Source organism: Suricata suricatta, chromosome 1, assembly GCF_006229205.1.
Source record: "Suricata suricatta isolate VVHF042 chromosome 1, meerkat_22Aug2017_6uvM2_HiC, whole genome shotgun sequence".
Lineage (NCBI taxonomy): Eukaryota > Metazoa > Chordata > Mammalia > Carnivora > Herpestidae > Suricata > Suricata suricatta.
This window is the reverse complement of record NC_043700.1, coordinates 191,934,747-191,950,870: the sequence shown is the minus strand read 5'-3', so window position 1 is coordinate 191,950,870 and position 16,124 is coordinate 191,934,747. Positions and strand designations below refer to the sequence as shown.

Sequence of the window (16,124 nt, the reverse complement as noted above, 5' to 3'; positions counted from 1 at the left end):
GCGGGCTGTAACCGGAGAGCGCGGCCGCCTCGCCGGCTCCGGGCGCGGCCGGGACCCTCCCGCACCCCACCTCCCCGGGAGGGCCCTGCGGGGCAGCCGAGGCCGGAGGGTTCGCGAGTGCTCCCCCTCCCCCTACACGCAGCAGGGAGCCCCCGGGGGGCCACGGAACCCAGCCTGGACGGGACCCTCCTGAGCCAGGGGCCCCCCACCTTCCCCAGGTGGCAGCGGCTGGGCCACCAGGTGGGAACAGTGGTGCTTCCGGGGCCGGGGGAGAGAAAAGTACACCGAGGGTTGGGGGAGCAGCCCTGGGGAGGAGGCAGGGCGGGCAGAGAGGCCTGGTCTCCAGCATCGTGGCCTCAGTGAGCCACTTTTGAGCGTTCGGGCGACCGGGAACCGTTTGGCTGCAGCTGTCTGAGGAACAGGTGCCCTGGAGCAGGCCCGAGCACCCCGGGGTCTGTGTGGGGTGCTGGGGGTGTGCGTGGATGCCGCCTGACATGCGTGGGGCCGCCGGAATGTCTTCCGGGTTGCCTGGGCTGTCTGACATGTCCCTGGAGGGGTGTGGGGGCGCCCTCCCTGGTCCCCCTTCCCTGCCTTGGGCCTTGCCCGCAGTAGAGGGCCTGATTCTGGTCATGGACTTGCTCTTCCTGCCTGGGCCCCAGCTGCCCCTCCAGGGGCCCCCGGTCGGAAGTACTGCTCATTCAGCCAGTCTGCTCTTCATGCACAGACCCTGCAGCTGGGCCCCCGGGGTCTTGTCCAGGCGCAGCTCCAGGGAGGCCTGGCAGAGAAGGTGCAAGGGCGCAGACACCGAGCAGCCCCTGGAAGGCAGGAGACGGGGAGGCGGGGCCAGGCTGAGGGCAGCGGGGCAGAGGCCCTCGGAAACGTGAAGCAGCTCTGACCAGCCATGGCTGGGGCTGGCGGCAGGTTGCCTGGTGGGGCGCGAGGTGTGGGGGCCTGTGCAGGCCCCCGAGGAGGCTCGCCAAGGAGGCGTCTGTACCCTCCTCCCCAGGCCCCACAGGTGGTCCTGTGGCCTTCTCTCTCTTTCGGCCACGGTGGGGGTATGATTTGCAGCCCAGGGGATGGATTTTGTCTCAGCATCTAAGAGAGCTCCCTGCCTTGGAGTCTGGCAGGCAGGCCGGCCTGTGGAGGGGCTCCTTCTGGACTGCAGGGGGTTGGCAGGGGTCCCCCACATCCATAATCTGGGTCTGTAGGACTTGGTGGCCATTGCTCCTTTCCTGGACCTTCCCGCATGCATATGAGCAGCAGGAAATGCGACAGTATGGAGAGCACCTCGGGACATGGAGGGAGGAGCCGCTGGATTTGAGGGGGGCAGCGGGAGAGGAGAGGGCAGGAGGCCCCAGGCAGGGCCTGACACCCGGGAGGGAGGGAAGGGATTAGGGGTGATGGAACTCAGGGCGCCCCCCCACCCCATCCCTGCCCCCATCCTGATGGCAAGGACCCCGCGTCCCCACCCACAGGCAGCCTGGTGGGGGCTGCCATGGGCTACCCCTGGGGCCACACCGACTCCCCAGGAGTGGGGCCTCGGCACGTGGGGGGGCGACGGGGAGGGTCTGTGTCCCACTGGGCCCGGCACCGTGGGTGGCAATGGGGAGGGTCCCACCGGAATGGGCCAGAGGTCTCAGTCCCAGGCTGGCCAGGCAGCTTGAAGACAGAGTGAGCGGTGGCCGGGTTTCCTGTCCCCGGGGGGACCTTGAAGAAGGGGCCGGGGCCCCCACAACCCCAGGACCAGGACCAGGAGTCAGGGAACCCCGGGCTCAGATCTCACAGCTGCCCACACACACTGCGTGACCTGGGCCCCTCCGGACGCCTCTCTCCCCATGCTCCCTGCTGAGGGCCCACTGGGCTGGGTCCACACTCCACCCTGGGCCTGGGGGTCATCGGGGGGCCCTCCCGCCTCAGACCCCTCTCCGGCGGCTCCTGCCCCCTCAGCGGGGTCCCCGTGGGCTTCTGCCCACTGCTGTGCCGAAGGCACCGTGTTGTCAAGGTCACTGTGACACCAGCGCTAAATCCAGCAGCCGCTCCTCCTGCTGGTCCTGCCGGCGTCCACCTGCGTCTGCATCCCCGGCCGGCCTCGCCCCGGGCGCAGAGGCCCAAGCTTTGCCTCGCCCCGGCCGGCCCCCCAAGCCTCTCGGGCCCTGGCTGCCGCGCGTCTGAGGGCTCATGAGCCCACACTTATTTTCACATCTCCGGACGCCCGAGTCCAGCCGCCTGCCTGCGTGTGCGGCGTCCAACGGGCCTTTCCAGCTCACGTGTCCCGATGGGACGGCCCCAGCCCCGCCCCCGCGCCCCCTCCCAGGGTGTCCCCTGCCCCCCTTTCCCCTCAGGCTGTCGTCATGGTTATGCAGAGCCTGGCCCTGGCCCCCTTTCCCTGCCTGGCCTAGGCCAATAGCGCCCTGGCCTGACCAGCCGCAGGCGCCCGAGGCCTCTGCTCTTACCCGTCTCCAGGCGCAGCCAGGCTGAGCCCCGGTTGCTTGCAGCCCTCAGGGCTCACCAGGCCCTCCTGAGCAGCAGACACCGTGGGCCACTCTTTCCTCCCTCTCCTGCCCGCAGGCCCTTTGGGTTCCTACCTCTGGGCCTTTGCACTGGCTGTTCCCTGTAGCACAGCACTGATCCCTGTGGGGCTGCCACACTGGCTCCTTGCATCACTTGGGAGTCGTCTTCGCTGTGCCCTCTGGGAGAGTCTCGGCCCCGCGCTCGGGCCCCCGCAGCCACCCCATCCCGTGCACGGTACTTCCCATGGTGGCCTCCTCCGACCCTGTCCCTTCTCGGGTGTTAGCTCTGTGGGGGCTGGGCTGCCCCTGGGGTCCCCTGGCTGCTCACAAGCACAGTGAACCAGGCTGAGGGGTTTTGGAGAGAGGGACCAGGCTGTGGGGCATGGCAGGAGGCGTGGGCGGGCTCTGAGGGGTCCCAGCAAGGGGCCTTTCATGGAGCAGGGCCCTCGTGCATGGCTGCCGCTTGCCTGGGGGACACTGGCCTTCTCGCCTGCCCGCTCGCCCCCTCGCTCGCCCTCCCTCTGCAGGGCGGAAGTCACTGGAGGGCCGGGGCAGGCTCAGGGGGCGAGCCCTCTCCTCCGTGCACAGTGATGTGTGGGGCCGTCCCAGGCTTGCACTGAGGCCCCCTCCCTCCCCCACCTCCCGAGCTTGCCGGCAGGGTGGCGTTCGCCGAGGGCCGGGCTGTGTCAGCCCTTGGACCGGCCGGGGCTGGAGGGCCGAGGTGCTGAGGGCTGAGGGCGGGTCCACAGTCGTGGACGCAGGGTTTGAACGGGGGCAGCCAGCCTCCCACCAGGGAACCCATGCACGTGGAGGGCCCAGCGGCCACTGCAGTCACGTGGAGGTGTGCGTGTGTGTGAGCGTGTGGATGTGTGAGTGTGTTTTGTTGGTGAGTGAATGCATGAGCGGCAGCACTTTCCTCGACCCTGTGACCCTGTGTCTGCAGGGTGCTGGTGCGGTCAGAGCCCCCGGGGCCAACCCTGCTTTGTCTCGGCCCAGACCCGGAATTTCCCTGGGATTTCCGTTTCTCTGGTGTCTGCTGTGCAGCAGTTTGTGCTAACCGCACTCTGGAGGGTGGGGGGAGCTGCAGTCACAGGGCCCTACCGTCACTGCGTCCACCCAGCCCCCTCCCCACAGTCCCGGCCACGCTGCTGGGGGGCTTGGGGCCCCGAGCACGAGGTGGACCCCCACTGCTCTGCGGAGACCGGCCCCTGGGCTGCAGAGACCTGCTTGCTCACAGTGCCCGAGGCTGGAGGCCCCGGATCACCACCGTCGGCAGGGCCGTGGTCCTCCCTGGAGGGGCTGGGGAGGGTCCTGCCCCGCCCCTTCCAGCTCCGGGCGGCTCCAGGCGCCCAGCTCTCGGCCTCATCACTTTGTGGCTGTCCTCACGTGGCCCCCTCTGTGCATCTGTGTTCTTGTCTGTCCCTTGTGAAGACGCTCGCCGTTAGATCAGGGCTCCCCCGGGTAATCTGGATGACCTCACCTGCATCCTAACTTGACTAGTGAGCTGGTGCTGGCAGGCTCGGGGGTCAGGTGTGGACACGTCTTCCCCCACCACGGATGGGCGGGTGCTCACGGCCCTGTCCGCACGGGGTGGGGTGGTGGCCCCGCCTCTTCACAGCATACAAGACGACTTCCTGACGGGAGCACCTCCGACTCCAAGGACAGGTGCGCCAGTGGGAGGGGGAGCCCGATCGTGGTCCCCCTGACGTCTGGGCCACCTCGTGCCGTGAGGCCGGCTCTGGCCTCTGGCCTCTGGCCCTGGTCGGGGAGGTCTGGGGCCCGCGTGGCCCCTCGGAGGGGCTGTCACCGCAGGTCGCTGGGCCTCACACAGCAGGAGGCGCGTGGCATTCAACACTGCAACTTGTCCCAGTTCGGCTGCAGCAGTCCGTGTGCGTCGGGTTCTGGTGGGATTCGGTTTCACGTGGGTTTGGGGGCCCTGCTCTCAGAGGTCCAAGTGGGAGGTCGCTCTCCCCTTCCGCGGGCCCCCAGCTTCCGCTCCCCGGCTCTGCGGCTCGCGCCAGGGGCCTGAGTCTCCAGCTGTCACGTGGAATGCGGGGTGTCTCACACTCAGCGCCTCGTGGAGGAAGGGGTGCCTAGGGCCCAGGCGCTGCCGAGGGCCTGGCGGGTGGGGACGCCCTGTTAGGCAGGCCTGTGGGAGGGACGGGGGCCATCGGATCCCCCGCGGCGCGCCCAGGGCCGCGTGCAGCCTCCGCCGCTCTGGCCCGCTGCCCTGCCGGGGTGACAGGGCCGGCGCCTGTGATGCCGAGGGCAGCGGGACTCCAGGGCAGAGGCGCGTCACCTGCTGTGGGGGAAGACGGGCCCGCCGGGCTTGCGGGCGGGCTGGCCTGGTTCCGGCAGGGGGACCGAGGGCCAGTGGCTCCCTCCCCTGGGGCTGGAGAATGAGAGATCCCGGAGGTGCAGCAGGAAGAGGGCCCGTCATCCCTGCGGCCCCTGAGAGTCCCAGAGCCCGGGGCAGGGTGGATGCCCTGCGGGGGGATGGCGGGGTCACATCCCGGGCCCACTTCTGCCCGCGTGGCCCGTGCAGAGGCCATCGGCACACGAGGGCAGAGTGGCCGGGCGGCTTGCTCTGGGTCCCGCCTCAAACCTCGGGTTCTCCGGGGGGTGGGCCACGGCCTCCGCGGGGGCCGGCGCTGGGGGTGGCGTCTGCCGGCCCCACCACGTGTCTCTTGGGCGCCCGCAGACTGCCTGCTGATGCTGGCCTACAAGGACAAGTCCGAGCGGGCCAAGGGCCTGCGGGAGCGCAGCAGCCTGACGCTGGAGGACATCTGTGGCCTGGAGCCCGGCCTGCCCTACGAGGGCCTGGCCCACACGCTGGCCATCGTTTGCCTGTCCCAGGCCGTCATGCTGGGCTTCGACAGCCGCGAGGCCATGTGGGCCTGGGACGCCCGGATCCGCTACGCGCTCGGCGAGGGTGAGTGAGGCCAGGCCTGCGGACCCCGTGTCCTGCGGGGCCTTGTCCGCGGGCTGCAGGGGCCGTGCTGTGACTCCAGGGCGTGGCACCCTCCCCCAGGCTCTGTGCTCAGGCCCTGAGAGGGGACGGGGTGCTGGGGGGACACCGTGCCTGAGCCGGGGAGGCAGGGGAGGGACGGATGCGGGTGTGTGGCCCTGACGCCTGACCCAGGAAGCACGGGCTTTGGAAACCTCAGGGTCCATGCCCGAGCCCGGGAGGAACACGATGCCAGCATTTAGGGTGAAGATGGGTTCCGAGCCTGACCCGACCCCGGAACCCCGGGCAGCCTTGCCTTTCCTTAAACGTTTGATACTTTCGTTCAGAACACTGTTACAATCTCACTGGCCACAGTGCTGAGTGTTCGCTGAGGTGCAGTGCCGGAGGCGGGGCTTTCTCCGAGCTGGCTTGTGAGCAGAGGGAGCGTGGGCAGGGCGGCGCCCTCAGGGCCTGCCTGCCTCCAAACAGGGGTGGTGACTGGGGCACCCGAGGGGAGCGGGAGCAGAGGGCAGCCCCACCTTCTGGAGCCGGCGCCCTGCCCCCTCCCCCCGGGCCCCTGCTCCCGGTGACGACGCCCTCTCGCCCCTGCCCTCTCTCACCCCTGCCCTGCCCTCAGTGCACAGGTTCCACGTGACGGTGGCTCCAGGCACCAAGCTGGAGAGCGGCCCCGCCACTCTTCACCTCTGCAACGACGTCCTTGTGGTGGCCAGGGACGTGCCCCCGGCCGTGGCCGGGCAGTGGAGGCTGTCTGACCTGCGGCGCTACGGGGCCGTGCCCAGTGGCTTCATCTTCGAGGGCGGGACCAGGTGTGGCTACTGTGAGTATGCGGGTCGCTGGAGCCGCTTCACCCCGAAACCCTCGGCCCGGGGCCACCCCCCCATGTGCACGCTCAGCAGGCGTCCTGGACACATCACGGGCGCGGGTGAGGCGCCTCACAGCCTGGCGCTCGGCACTGAGGGGCACCCCTGCAGCCAGGCCGGCCTGTCACAACGCAGGGCCCCCGTCTGGAGTCCCAGAGTGTCCGGACGGACTGAAGACAGAACAGGGGGAAGGGTGAATGTGTTCACGGAGGCTGGGCCGGGAACCACACTGTGGACCAAGGGGTCCCCGGGGACACGCCCTGCCGGGGGCGGGGCAGGCCAGCCGCCGGCCCGCTGGTGGGCCCTGAGGTCCAGTGTCAGGGGGCCGCCGGGGGGCCGGGCTGGAGAGCAGGGCATGGGCGGGAGCTGTGCACCCCCGTCTCCGTTCGGCCTGGGAGCTCCAGCAGGGGTGAGTCCCCACCCGCGGGCGCTCGTGTGGATGGCAGTGGCAGGCTCACAGCAGGGGTGCACACGCGGATGGCCGGGTTGGGTGCGTTCACCAGGCTCTGGGACCTGGGTCCTGCTGGGCTCCCCCTGGTGGAGGGACTGTGCTTGCAGCCCTGTTGGTGCCGGTAGGGCCCTCGTTCTGCAAAGAGGGGGCAGGGTGGCGCCATGGGAGGCCGCCTGCAGCGCCCTGCGTCCCGGAGGAAAGTCATCACCTACAAAGATGTGAAGAGATCAACTGGCGGGGAGGCGGAGCTCCGCTCAGGCATCAGGCATCTGTGTCGCTGGCTGTGGCGGGCCAGGTGGGCCCTGCTGCGGAGCCGCTGGGGGCGGTGGGACGCCAGCTATGCCCCCGGGGGCCAGGGTGGCTAGGTCTGCGTCGGGGGCGGGCCTCCCCACCAGATCCCCGGAGGAGGGGCCAGGCCGGTGACCTCAGGGAGGCCGGGCAGGAGGACCTGGGAACTCAGCCTCCTTACCTTCGCTGGACAGAGCGTCATCGGGCAGGCGCCATGGATGTTCCCCTCTGAGGCCTCAGGTTTAAAATTCTGATGTGGTGCCGGTGGGCTCCTTCCTGCCGGTGAGCAGTGCCGGGCATCGGCCTTGGCTCCAGCGGGGTAGGGGCCGGAACTCGGGCTGCCGTGATCTCCCTGGGCCGCCAGCGGTGCAGGGAGAGCCCTCCTGGGCATCCCCGGGCTGTTCCTGGGTGCTCGGCCCTGTTGCGGTTGCTGACCCTGGAGTGCTGGGGTTCGGGCTCCCCTGCTGCCCCCCAGCTCCACTGCCTCCCAACCCCAGGGGGGACAGGTCCCTCTTGTTCAGGGGCATGTTTGCATGGCTCTGCCCATGTAAACTGGGTTTTCCACTGTCCTCCATGCAGGGCTGTGTGTGGAGGGACGGTGTACCCCTGCACTTGTGCTCAGACCACCAGGCCACTCAGGACCTGGTGTCCAGGAGGAGGGCAGTAGTTCAGGTCCAGGGAGGGAGTCCGGGAGGAAGGCGGGTAGTTCAGGTCCTGGCGGGACGTGAGTGTCACGGGGCTGCTGTAGCAAATTGTCACAAACTGGAGGTCAGAGCCACAGAAACGGGTTCCGTCCCAGTTCTGTCCAGAGTCAGGGTGCGGGCCTGGCTGGCTCCCCTCCAGAGCCTCCAGGGAGGCTCCTCCTGCCTCTTCTGGCCCCTGGTGGCCCTGGGCTTGTGGCCTCGTGGCTCCAGTCTTTCCTCTGTTGTCACACGGCCATCTCCCGGGGTCTCCTGGCTCCAGGGGACACTGGTCATTGGGCTTAGGGCACCCAACAACCCAGGATGTCCCTGCCTCACCTCCCTCAGTCATACCTGCAAAGACTGTTTTTTCAAATAAGTCCAGGTGACACTTGATGGGATAGAACGTGGCCTTTGGGGACCGCCAGTCAGCCCTGGATGTGCAGGCTCTACAATGTGGATCCTGCTGGGCCCACGGGGCTGGGCACATTCAATCCAGAGGCAGGGAGCTGGGCTGGAACCTGGGATTAACGTTCTCCCCCGCCCCCGGTACAGCCGAGCCCGGGCCTGGTGCCCCCCAGGACTGCACCCCCTTGGCCTTCGGCCACAGACAGTTCTCCAGAGAGCAGAAAGTGGTGATCCCAGCCCTTTGCCCACCCTGAGACCTTGGTATGTCAGCGGAGGGGTCCGGGCCCTGGTGGGCGTGGCGGAGGGGTCGGGGCCCTGACAGGTGTGGGGAAGCGTCAGGGCACATGTGACCACAGTTGTCTGGCTGAGACCTCTCGGGGCCTGGCCACCTATGTGGGGGCTCGACGTGGCTCTGAGCGCCTTCCAGGAGGGCATTTTCTCCCTGCAACCTGCACGTGGACGGCGGCCTGTTCAGCTTGTTGGCGGGGAATCCAGGATCTCCCGTGTGGCCTGATTCTCTGTCTCTGGGGACAGTCCCCTGTGTGTGGTTAGGGCTTCGGGGTGTGAAAGAGAATGGGGGGGCTGCCCGGAGCCTGGGGTGGGCAGTGAGCTGGGCCTGAAGGTGGGTACATGCCTCCAGGAGGGGCCCAGAGGAGGTCTCTGTCCCCTGCATTGGCCACCCCCCCCTCAAGGGCATCTCAAGGGCATTTCCACAGCCCCACGAGCCTTTGCAGAGGCTCAGCGTCCTGGGATGCTGAGGGATCCAGCCTGGCAGAGGCTCCCGGAGGACGGGGACCCTCAGGAACCCCACCCACGTCCTGGGGGCCGCCTCTGCCTGAGCTGCCCCTCCTCCGCTCTCTGCCCGGCTTTCTGGGGCCAGCCCACTGCTTCTGCCTCTTGGGGCCCAGGGAGCATTTATAAATGACTTTTTTTTAAGCGAGTAAAGGGTGAAGCCTTACGCGGGGAGAAAGGGTCTTGCTGTGTTTAAAGCGCTGGCGTCGTCCGGCCCTGAGGGTCTGGGCCTCCTCTGGACCCGGTGCTCTGAGTGCCGGGTGGTCCCGGAGAGCTGGCTGAAACCCCGGTCTTGGGGCTCAGGAATGGGGGCAGAGGGAGGGAGTGTGTTCGGGGCCTTTCCATGACAAGTGGGGGTTGGGGCTGGGGAGCACGTGGCCAGGCTGGGAGACCTCGGAGCCTGGACGAGACCGGTGTGAGGCGTTTCTGGTCCCAGGGCGGCTGTGGGTGGGGCGCGGCTCCGGCCGGGGGTGTCGGGGGTGAGCCCGGGTGCCCTCAGGGGGCTTTCGGCTTCTTGTGGATCCAGGATCTGTGGCTGAGGTCTGGAGCAGGGTGCCGGGGCAACCAGGTGCCTGGACAGCAGGGGTCAGCATCCCCAGAGTGGACCCCGAGTCCCACTCTTTCAGGGGAAGACCCTGTGATAAGCCCAACAGGCCCCCCATCCTGTGTGGACTGGGGCGCTGGGAGCAGCCCCGCCTCCCGCGATGGCTCTAGGTCAGCAGGCCACCGTTGGCAGAATGTTCCCAGTGGCGCAGAGTCAATCTGAATCTTCCAAGCTTGGCACAGCCCTGGGCGGCCCCTGGCTCCGAGGAGAGAGCAGGTCTGAGCTGCAGTCTCCACCCTTGGCCCCCGGCGCACAGCTCAGCTCCGTGTCCACAGCAGGGAGGGTGCGACCCTGGACGCCGGAGCTGGGGCACGAGGGCTGCCTCCGGAGGCTGGGAGGGGGCCCCTGGCCTCGTGGTTGCTGGGTCACTCAGGGCTGGTGGACAGAGCCCTCACCTGGCCCTCGGGGCGACGCAGAGACCCCAGGCCTGCCCCGAGGAACCTCTTGCCTGAGCCGGGAGGGCCCAACGGGGCTGCGGGAGAGGAAGGCTGGTCGCCGAGGAGTGGCCTCAGCCGGACCTCGAAGGAAGCTGGGTGTCGAGGGAGACGGAGGCCACCCCTACTCAGCTCACCTGGCAGCGTCCCTCCACTGCCCAGGGCGGTGCTGCGTCCTGCCTGGGCCTTTGTGCCCCGGGGACATGTGCACATGCGTGTGCATGCGTTCATGTGTGCAGTGTGTGCGTGAATGTGCGTGCATGTGTGTGCGTTCGTATGTGTGCACGTGTGTGCACGTGTGCACGTGCATGTGCATTCGTGCATGCACGTGTGTGCATGCATGTGTGTTCGTGTGGGCCTGTGCGTGTGCAGGGTTGTCACAGTGATTGGGGTCCGTGCTAGGCACTTACCGGGAGCAGCTGCAGTGTGCGCTCCACCCTTCGGTGGTGGCCGTGAAGGGGGTGCAGGGCCTCCTGGGCACGGGCAGGACGGCCTGCTTCCTGGCTTCCTGGAGGAGGTGTTTGTTCTGTGCGTTTACCAGGACAAAACATACATAGCACAGAATGGACCATCTTAGCTGCAGTTAAGTGGACAGCTCCGGGGCATTGGGTACATTCGGGTCATGCAGCCGTCCCCACCCACCGTCCCCAGAACTCCGTCTTCCCCGGCCGACTCTGGCCCCAGTAAGCGCCAACCCCATGTCCCCTCCCTGGGCCCGACACCCACCTTCCACTCTGTCTCTGTGACCTGACTCCTCCAGGGGTCTCGTAGACGTGGGGTCACACAGTATTCGTCCCCTCATGCACCATGTCCTCCACGCCCAGCCCCCCGGTGGCAGGTGGCAGGACTCCCTTCCTCCTCAAGGATGACACCCCCTGTGCGGACGGACCAGGCCGTGTCCCTTCCTCCTTTGTCTCTGGGGAGCGATGGTGCTGTGCACGTGGGGGCCTCGTGTCTCTGCACCTCCTGCTCGCAGGTCCTTCCGGGCCGCCCGGTGGTTCTGTGGTTTTCAGTGACGGCCGCCCTGGTCTGCATTCCCACCGACGGTACCCGGGGTTCCGGGGTCCCCGCAGCCTCGCCAATGCCTGTTTCCTCTTTTAAGCCCTTTTGTTCTTAGTCACAGTCTTCCAGGGTGAGGTGACCAGTGAGATTGAAACTTGATTTCAAGTGAGCTTCTTTCGGTGAACTGCGTTCTCCCAAACCAAGGGCAGAGAAAAAGGAAATTCTATAATCAGTAGAGATTTGACTGTTAGGAAACCCGCAGGTCATGGGGATTTCACAGGTGAAAGTCTAACACCAGGCAGGTTTAGTGCTGCCTGGACAGAGCTTTCTAGAACCTTCTCAGCACGAAAGTCACTTTCTGACGCTCTCTCCCCAACACAACTCCCGCCGCGCGGTCTGTGTGTCCATGGAGCCGGGATACTGGCCACAGGCAGAGGTCAGGACGCGGAAGTTACCTGAGGACTAACTTCCAACAGGCATCAGCCCACGGAAGTGGGCGCGTTGAACGTTTGGATGGTTTTTTTTATTCCCTCAGGGCTGGTGACCTTTCCCGTGGGGTCCCACCCCCCGCCCCGTGTGACTCTGCAGAGCAGGAGCACCCCAGAACCGGCGGTCCTCTCCCTGCCGGTGATTCTGTGGGCCGGGGATCTGGGTGGGGACGGCTCAGCCCTGCTCCATGCGGTGGACAGGCTGCTCAGGTGCGGGCATTTGGTGGGCGGCCCTGGCTGGAGGGCCCAGGACTGTCTGGGACACGGACCCGGCCTCGGGTGGGGCTTCATGGACGGGGCAGAAGGCGGTGTAGGGGCTGTCTTTGCAGTGACCGCGTGGCAGAGTGGCCTTGCGTCCTCCACCCCTGCAAACAGGCAAGCAAAAGAGATTCAAACAACGCTTTCGGGGGGGAGGTCAGCTTGCCTCTGCTTCCCTCTTTCCACCCCACTGCGTGCTGGGGGTCCCTGGGGTTAGACACAGGGACCACAATGCCTCAGAAGTGGTCCCTGCCTGTAGGATGCCAGGCCGAGTGGCCAGGATGGCCCCCAAGTAACGGGGTGTCACAGGGGCCGCCCCAGGGGAGGCAGCCCCTGAAAGCAGCACTGAGTGACTGCTCGGGGGACGGGGGACAGCAGGGGTAATGTGAGGGGAGCAGAGTCCTGACAGGAGAGGTGACATTGCAGGTGGCGGGGGGTGTTGGGGGACGAGGAGGGTGTGCTGGCCAAGGGAGCCCCCGGTGTCCCAGGGCCTGGGGCGGGAGAGGGAGCCAGAGCGCCCGCCAGTGGCCAGCGAGCCCTGTCCCAGAGTCCTGCCTCCCTTGGGGACAGAAGGCGGAGCGGCTGGCTCGCGGGCGTGTGGGGGTGGAGGCCAGCTCCCGGGCCTTGCCGGCTAGGTCTTGGGAAGCATGACACTCAGCAGACGCCCGGTGGAATGCCGCCGGCTCCGCTCCCCTCGTAATGTGGTTTTTTATAGTCGGGGGACGGGCTGTGCTGTGGCCTCCGCCAGCTGACCGTGAGCTTGGGATTAGAGGCCCAGCCGGCTGGGGCAGGGACGCTGGGCGCCGGCCGTCCCCTCCTCAGCCCCCCAGCCATGGCCGGGGCACAAGCTGGAGGCCAGCAGGTGCCAGCTCAGGGGCCCGTCCGTCTGGCCTGAGGCTCTGTGGTGCCAGGACGTGCCCCGGTGGCCCAGTGGCCCTCCTGGGCCTCAGTTTCCTCACTGCTAAAAGCAGGCGCATCTCCTGGTCCAGGGGCACTGAACAGATGAGGCTCTGACAGCTGGAGGGGACTGCCCCCCCCCAGTCCTGGCGTGGCTGCCGAGGAGCACGGGGCCCTGCCACGTGTGGGGGCTGGCCTGCGTCCCTGGGGCCCGAGAAGGCGGCAGTGATGGTGGCCGGCGGCCCACGCAGCCCCCTTCCCACCCTGGCCTGCCTGTGGCCAAGGGCCAGGCGCGCCTGCCTGCGGGCAGCGGGCGGAGCCGAGGGATTCCTGTGCAGTGACACCAGCCGAGTGTCCACGTGGGCTGCTGTCCCCATTCACTGGGCGGGCGGCGAGGGATCTCATTCACCCTGGCGGGGGGCCCGTGGGCACAACCTCGGCCTCAGCCCTCGCACCGCGGCCCGTTTCCCGCCCCAAAACACACCCAGGAAGGGGGCCCCTGCAGTGGGCGGGAGGCGTCCCTGTCCACAGCGGCCATGGCCGCCTCGTCTGCGGGGCAGGCCCCGCTCACGCCTCATCCTCACGCTCAGAGCGGCCCCGGACCATAGAGGAGCGGGGGGGAGGCCTCCGGGCTGCGTGCCGGGACATGGGGCCCACTCCAGGTGGCCCTGTCCTCGCTGCGGTGACCCGCGTGCGGCTGGGACCCCCTCACGGGCCTCCTCCTGCGGCCACGTCCTCCCGAAGCAGCCGCCCCTCCTGCTGGCCCGTGGAGGCGGCCCGGACACGCTGCGTGGGTTTGAAAGACGGGGCACAGTTCCCAGGGCCGGGCTGAGGCTCTGTCCCCGCGTGGCTGTCCTGCGGGTTTGCCCCAGGCTCCTGCGTGGTCCCTTGGGGGCCGCTGGGCCCACCCTGCAGCGGTCACGGGCTGGGCTGATCGCAGGGTCTGTCCCCACCCCGCAGGGGCCGGAGTCTTCTTCCTGTCCTCAGCCGAGGGAGAGCAGATCAGCTTCCTGTTTGACTGCATCGTCCGCGGCATCTCCCCGACCAAGGGCCCCTTTGGGCGGCGGCCGCTGCTCCCAGGTGCGTGTGGGAGTGTGGCTTGGGGGGGAGGGGAGGGTTGACTTCCGTGAGGGGTCATGCCGCTGGGCCCCCGGGGGACAGCTTGCACCCCCACTGCCCTTCCAAGCCAGACGGGGGTGGGGGCCTGGCCCCACGTGGCCGGCGCAGCGTGTTGAGGTCCGGTGGGACCGGGTCCCAGCTGGGGTTGAAGCTGCTCCGTGGGGTGGCCCGGCGAGGGCAGTCTCGGAACACACTGGGGCCTGCCCTCTCTTGCCTGGCTGTGGCTGGGCGCATCCGTCAGGAGCCCTGGGCCAGGACGGAGCCGGAGCCCAGAGGGGCCACGCTGCCCCAGGCGCTGGGGGGCTCAGAGCAGGACTGGACCCCGAGGCTCGGGCCCTCCCTCCCACCGGAGGCCGGCCGGCCCTCCCCCTGGGAGCCTAACTGAAATTGCTGGTGCTCCCCGCAGCCCTGCGAGGTGGCCCACGTCCTGCTGTCCAGGTGGGAGACAGCAGCCCCTGGCCATGCGGCAAGTGGCCAGGGAGCACATACCTGTGGCCTCCTTGTGTGGGCAGCACAGCAGGGTGTGGGCACCCAGGTCCCCCTTGTCCCAGCGCGGCCCCTCATCCCACTTCCACATGCCACACAGGCCCAGCGGGGACGGGGATGGGCTGGGGACTCGGATGGCTCCTGTGGCCTGAATCGCACAGTCTGGGCTCTGGGGGGGACGGTGTGTTGGCGCCCTCTGCTGGCACCCGCCTGCCTCGCAGCCACAGGTGTGGAGTAGGCGATGGGTGTGGACAGGCAATGTGGACGGGCTGGTGGGGCTCTGCTCTCTGCATCCAGCTGCAGCTGCATCCAGGCCCCGCGATCACGAGGCTCTCCCAAGATGCAGCCTCCACTGTGTGCGCGGCTCAGGCTCCTCCAGACTTTCCGGGGCCCCCCTGCCTTCACCCTGCCCAGTTGGAGCCCCATGGGCACCACGGCCCAGGGAGGCAGCCCTCCTCACGCTGACAGTCAGGAGGGGAGGGGCCGGATCAGAGTCCCAGGTCTGCCCTACCCTGAGCTTACCCCGCGAGTTCCCGGCCTGACCCACTCTGCAGACGTGGACAGGGGGCCTGACGCCAGCGTCTCACTGCCCATCGGCTCAGAGAGGAATGGTCAAGAGGACACACTGGGGTCCCCACCCTGGGCATTGCCAGGATCCATCCCCCTTGTAGGGGGCTGGGGGCCTGCCCGCTTTGGGGCACAGGACGCAGGCTGGTAGCCACGGCGCCTGGAGGGAGCAGGTTGGGCCCTGAGGTTGGTGTCCAGTGGCCAGAGTGTAGGCATAGGGAAAAGCTGGGGCTCCTGGGGTCCCCTGTGGGCCTGCTCTGGCCTTGAGGCAGAATCAGCACAAGGGTGGCCCTGGCAGTGCTGGGCTCCCATGATACCCTGGGCGGGATGCAGCCTGCAGCGGGCAGTCCCATGGGGACAGGGCTGAGACTCGTCCCTGCTGAGTCATGTCTCTGCCACAGACCCGAGCCCTGGGGGGGCTTCCACCACGGAGGAACGAGTGGCCCAGGAGGCCCTGGAGGCCCTGAAGCTGGAGAAGCGGCTCAGCCTCCTCTCCCATGTGGTCCGGCCGGGGAGCGGAGGTAGGTGGGCCGCACCTGATGAGGGGAAGGGACAGTGGAGGTAGGTGGGCCGAAGCTGCCGTGGGGAGGGGTCCGACCTCTGGGTGCCTGTTTCTTTGTTCCTCCCCTGTGTTTATTCATTCATTCCTCCTGCTGCACTCACTCATTCATTCCTCACTCATGATGCTACAAACACTACCCACCAGCCTGGGCCCTGACCAGAGGCGCGGGGCTGCCCCAGAGCTGGTGAGAGCTGGGCCTGAGTCCCTGCTGGCCACCAGCCACGTGGCCTCTCCTGCCTCAGCTTTACCATTTGTGCTGAGACCAGAAGGCTCCTTCTCAGCTCCCAGCCACTCTTGGTTTTCGGGAAGCAGACACAGGGCCAGGGGCCTGCCTGAGGGTGGGGAGCCTGTCTGTCCTCTCTGACTGCTGCCGGGCCCGTGCAGGCCACCAGGAGGACCACGGCGTCCCCTTCCTGTCCAGGCCTTTCCCCGGGAGCAGAGTCTCAGTCTGCACCGCGCAGTGACCTACGGGGGCTCACGCCCGGTTCCCAGAGGATGGTGGCCGAGGGATTGGGGGAGGGCACCGGCCGTGGAGAGGGCTGGGGGCGAAGGGCCTGTTGTCCGGGGAGGGGCCTGACCCACGTGAACAGCTGGGTGGAGGGCGAGCCTGGCGAGGGCGCCCCCGGAGCAGCCCCCACAGCCCCGCCCCTGCGCTCTCTCAGGGGACGACCGCAGCCTGTCCAGTTCGTCGTCGGAGGCCAGCCACTCGGACGTCAGCGCCGGCAGCCGGCTCACGGCCAGCACGTCGCA

The 16,124-nt window shown here is 68.0% G+C and overlaps 2 protein-coding genes across 2 annotated transcripts in view; both read left to right on the top strand.

Moving 5' to 3' along the window:
* ACOX3 (acyl-CoA oxidase 3, pristanoyl) overlaps window positions 1-16,124 on the top strand; it is a 922,607-nt gene that overhangs the window by 346,776 nt on the left and 559,707 nt on the right. The window lies entirely within an intron of this gene.
* The window catches only part of DOK7 (docking protein 7), a 19,960-nt gene continuing 9,049 nt past the window's right edge, over window positions 5,214-16,124 (top strand). Inside the window, exons 1-5 of the mRNA XM_029933165.1 lie at window positions 5,214-5,442; window positions 6,095-6,295; window positions 13,601-13,720; window positions 15,214-15,333; window positions 16,037-16,121. Coding sequence (XP_029789025.1) covers window positions 5,223-5,442; window positions 6,095-6,295; window positions 13,601-13,720; window positions 15,214-15,333; window positions 16,037-16,121 — 746 coding nt within the window. The 5' untranslated portion in view covers window positions 5,214-5,222. The remainder of the gene's footprint in view (window positions 5,443-6,094; window positions 6,296-13,600; window positions 13,721-15,213; window positions 15,334-16,036; window positions 16,122-16,124) is intronic.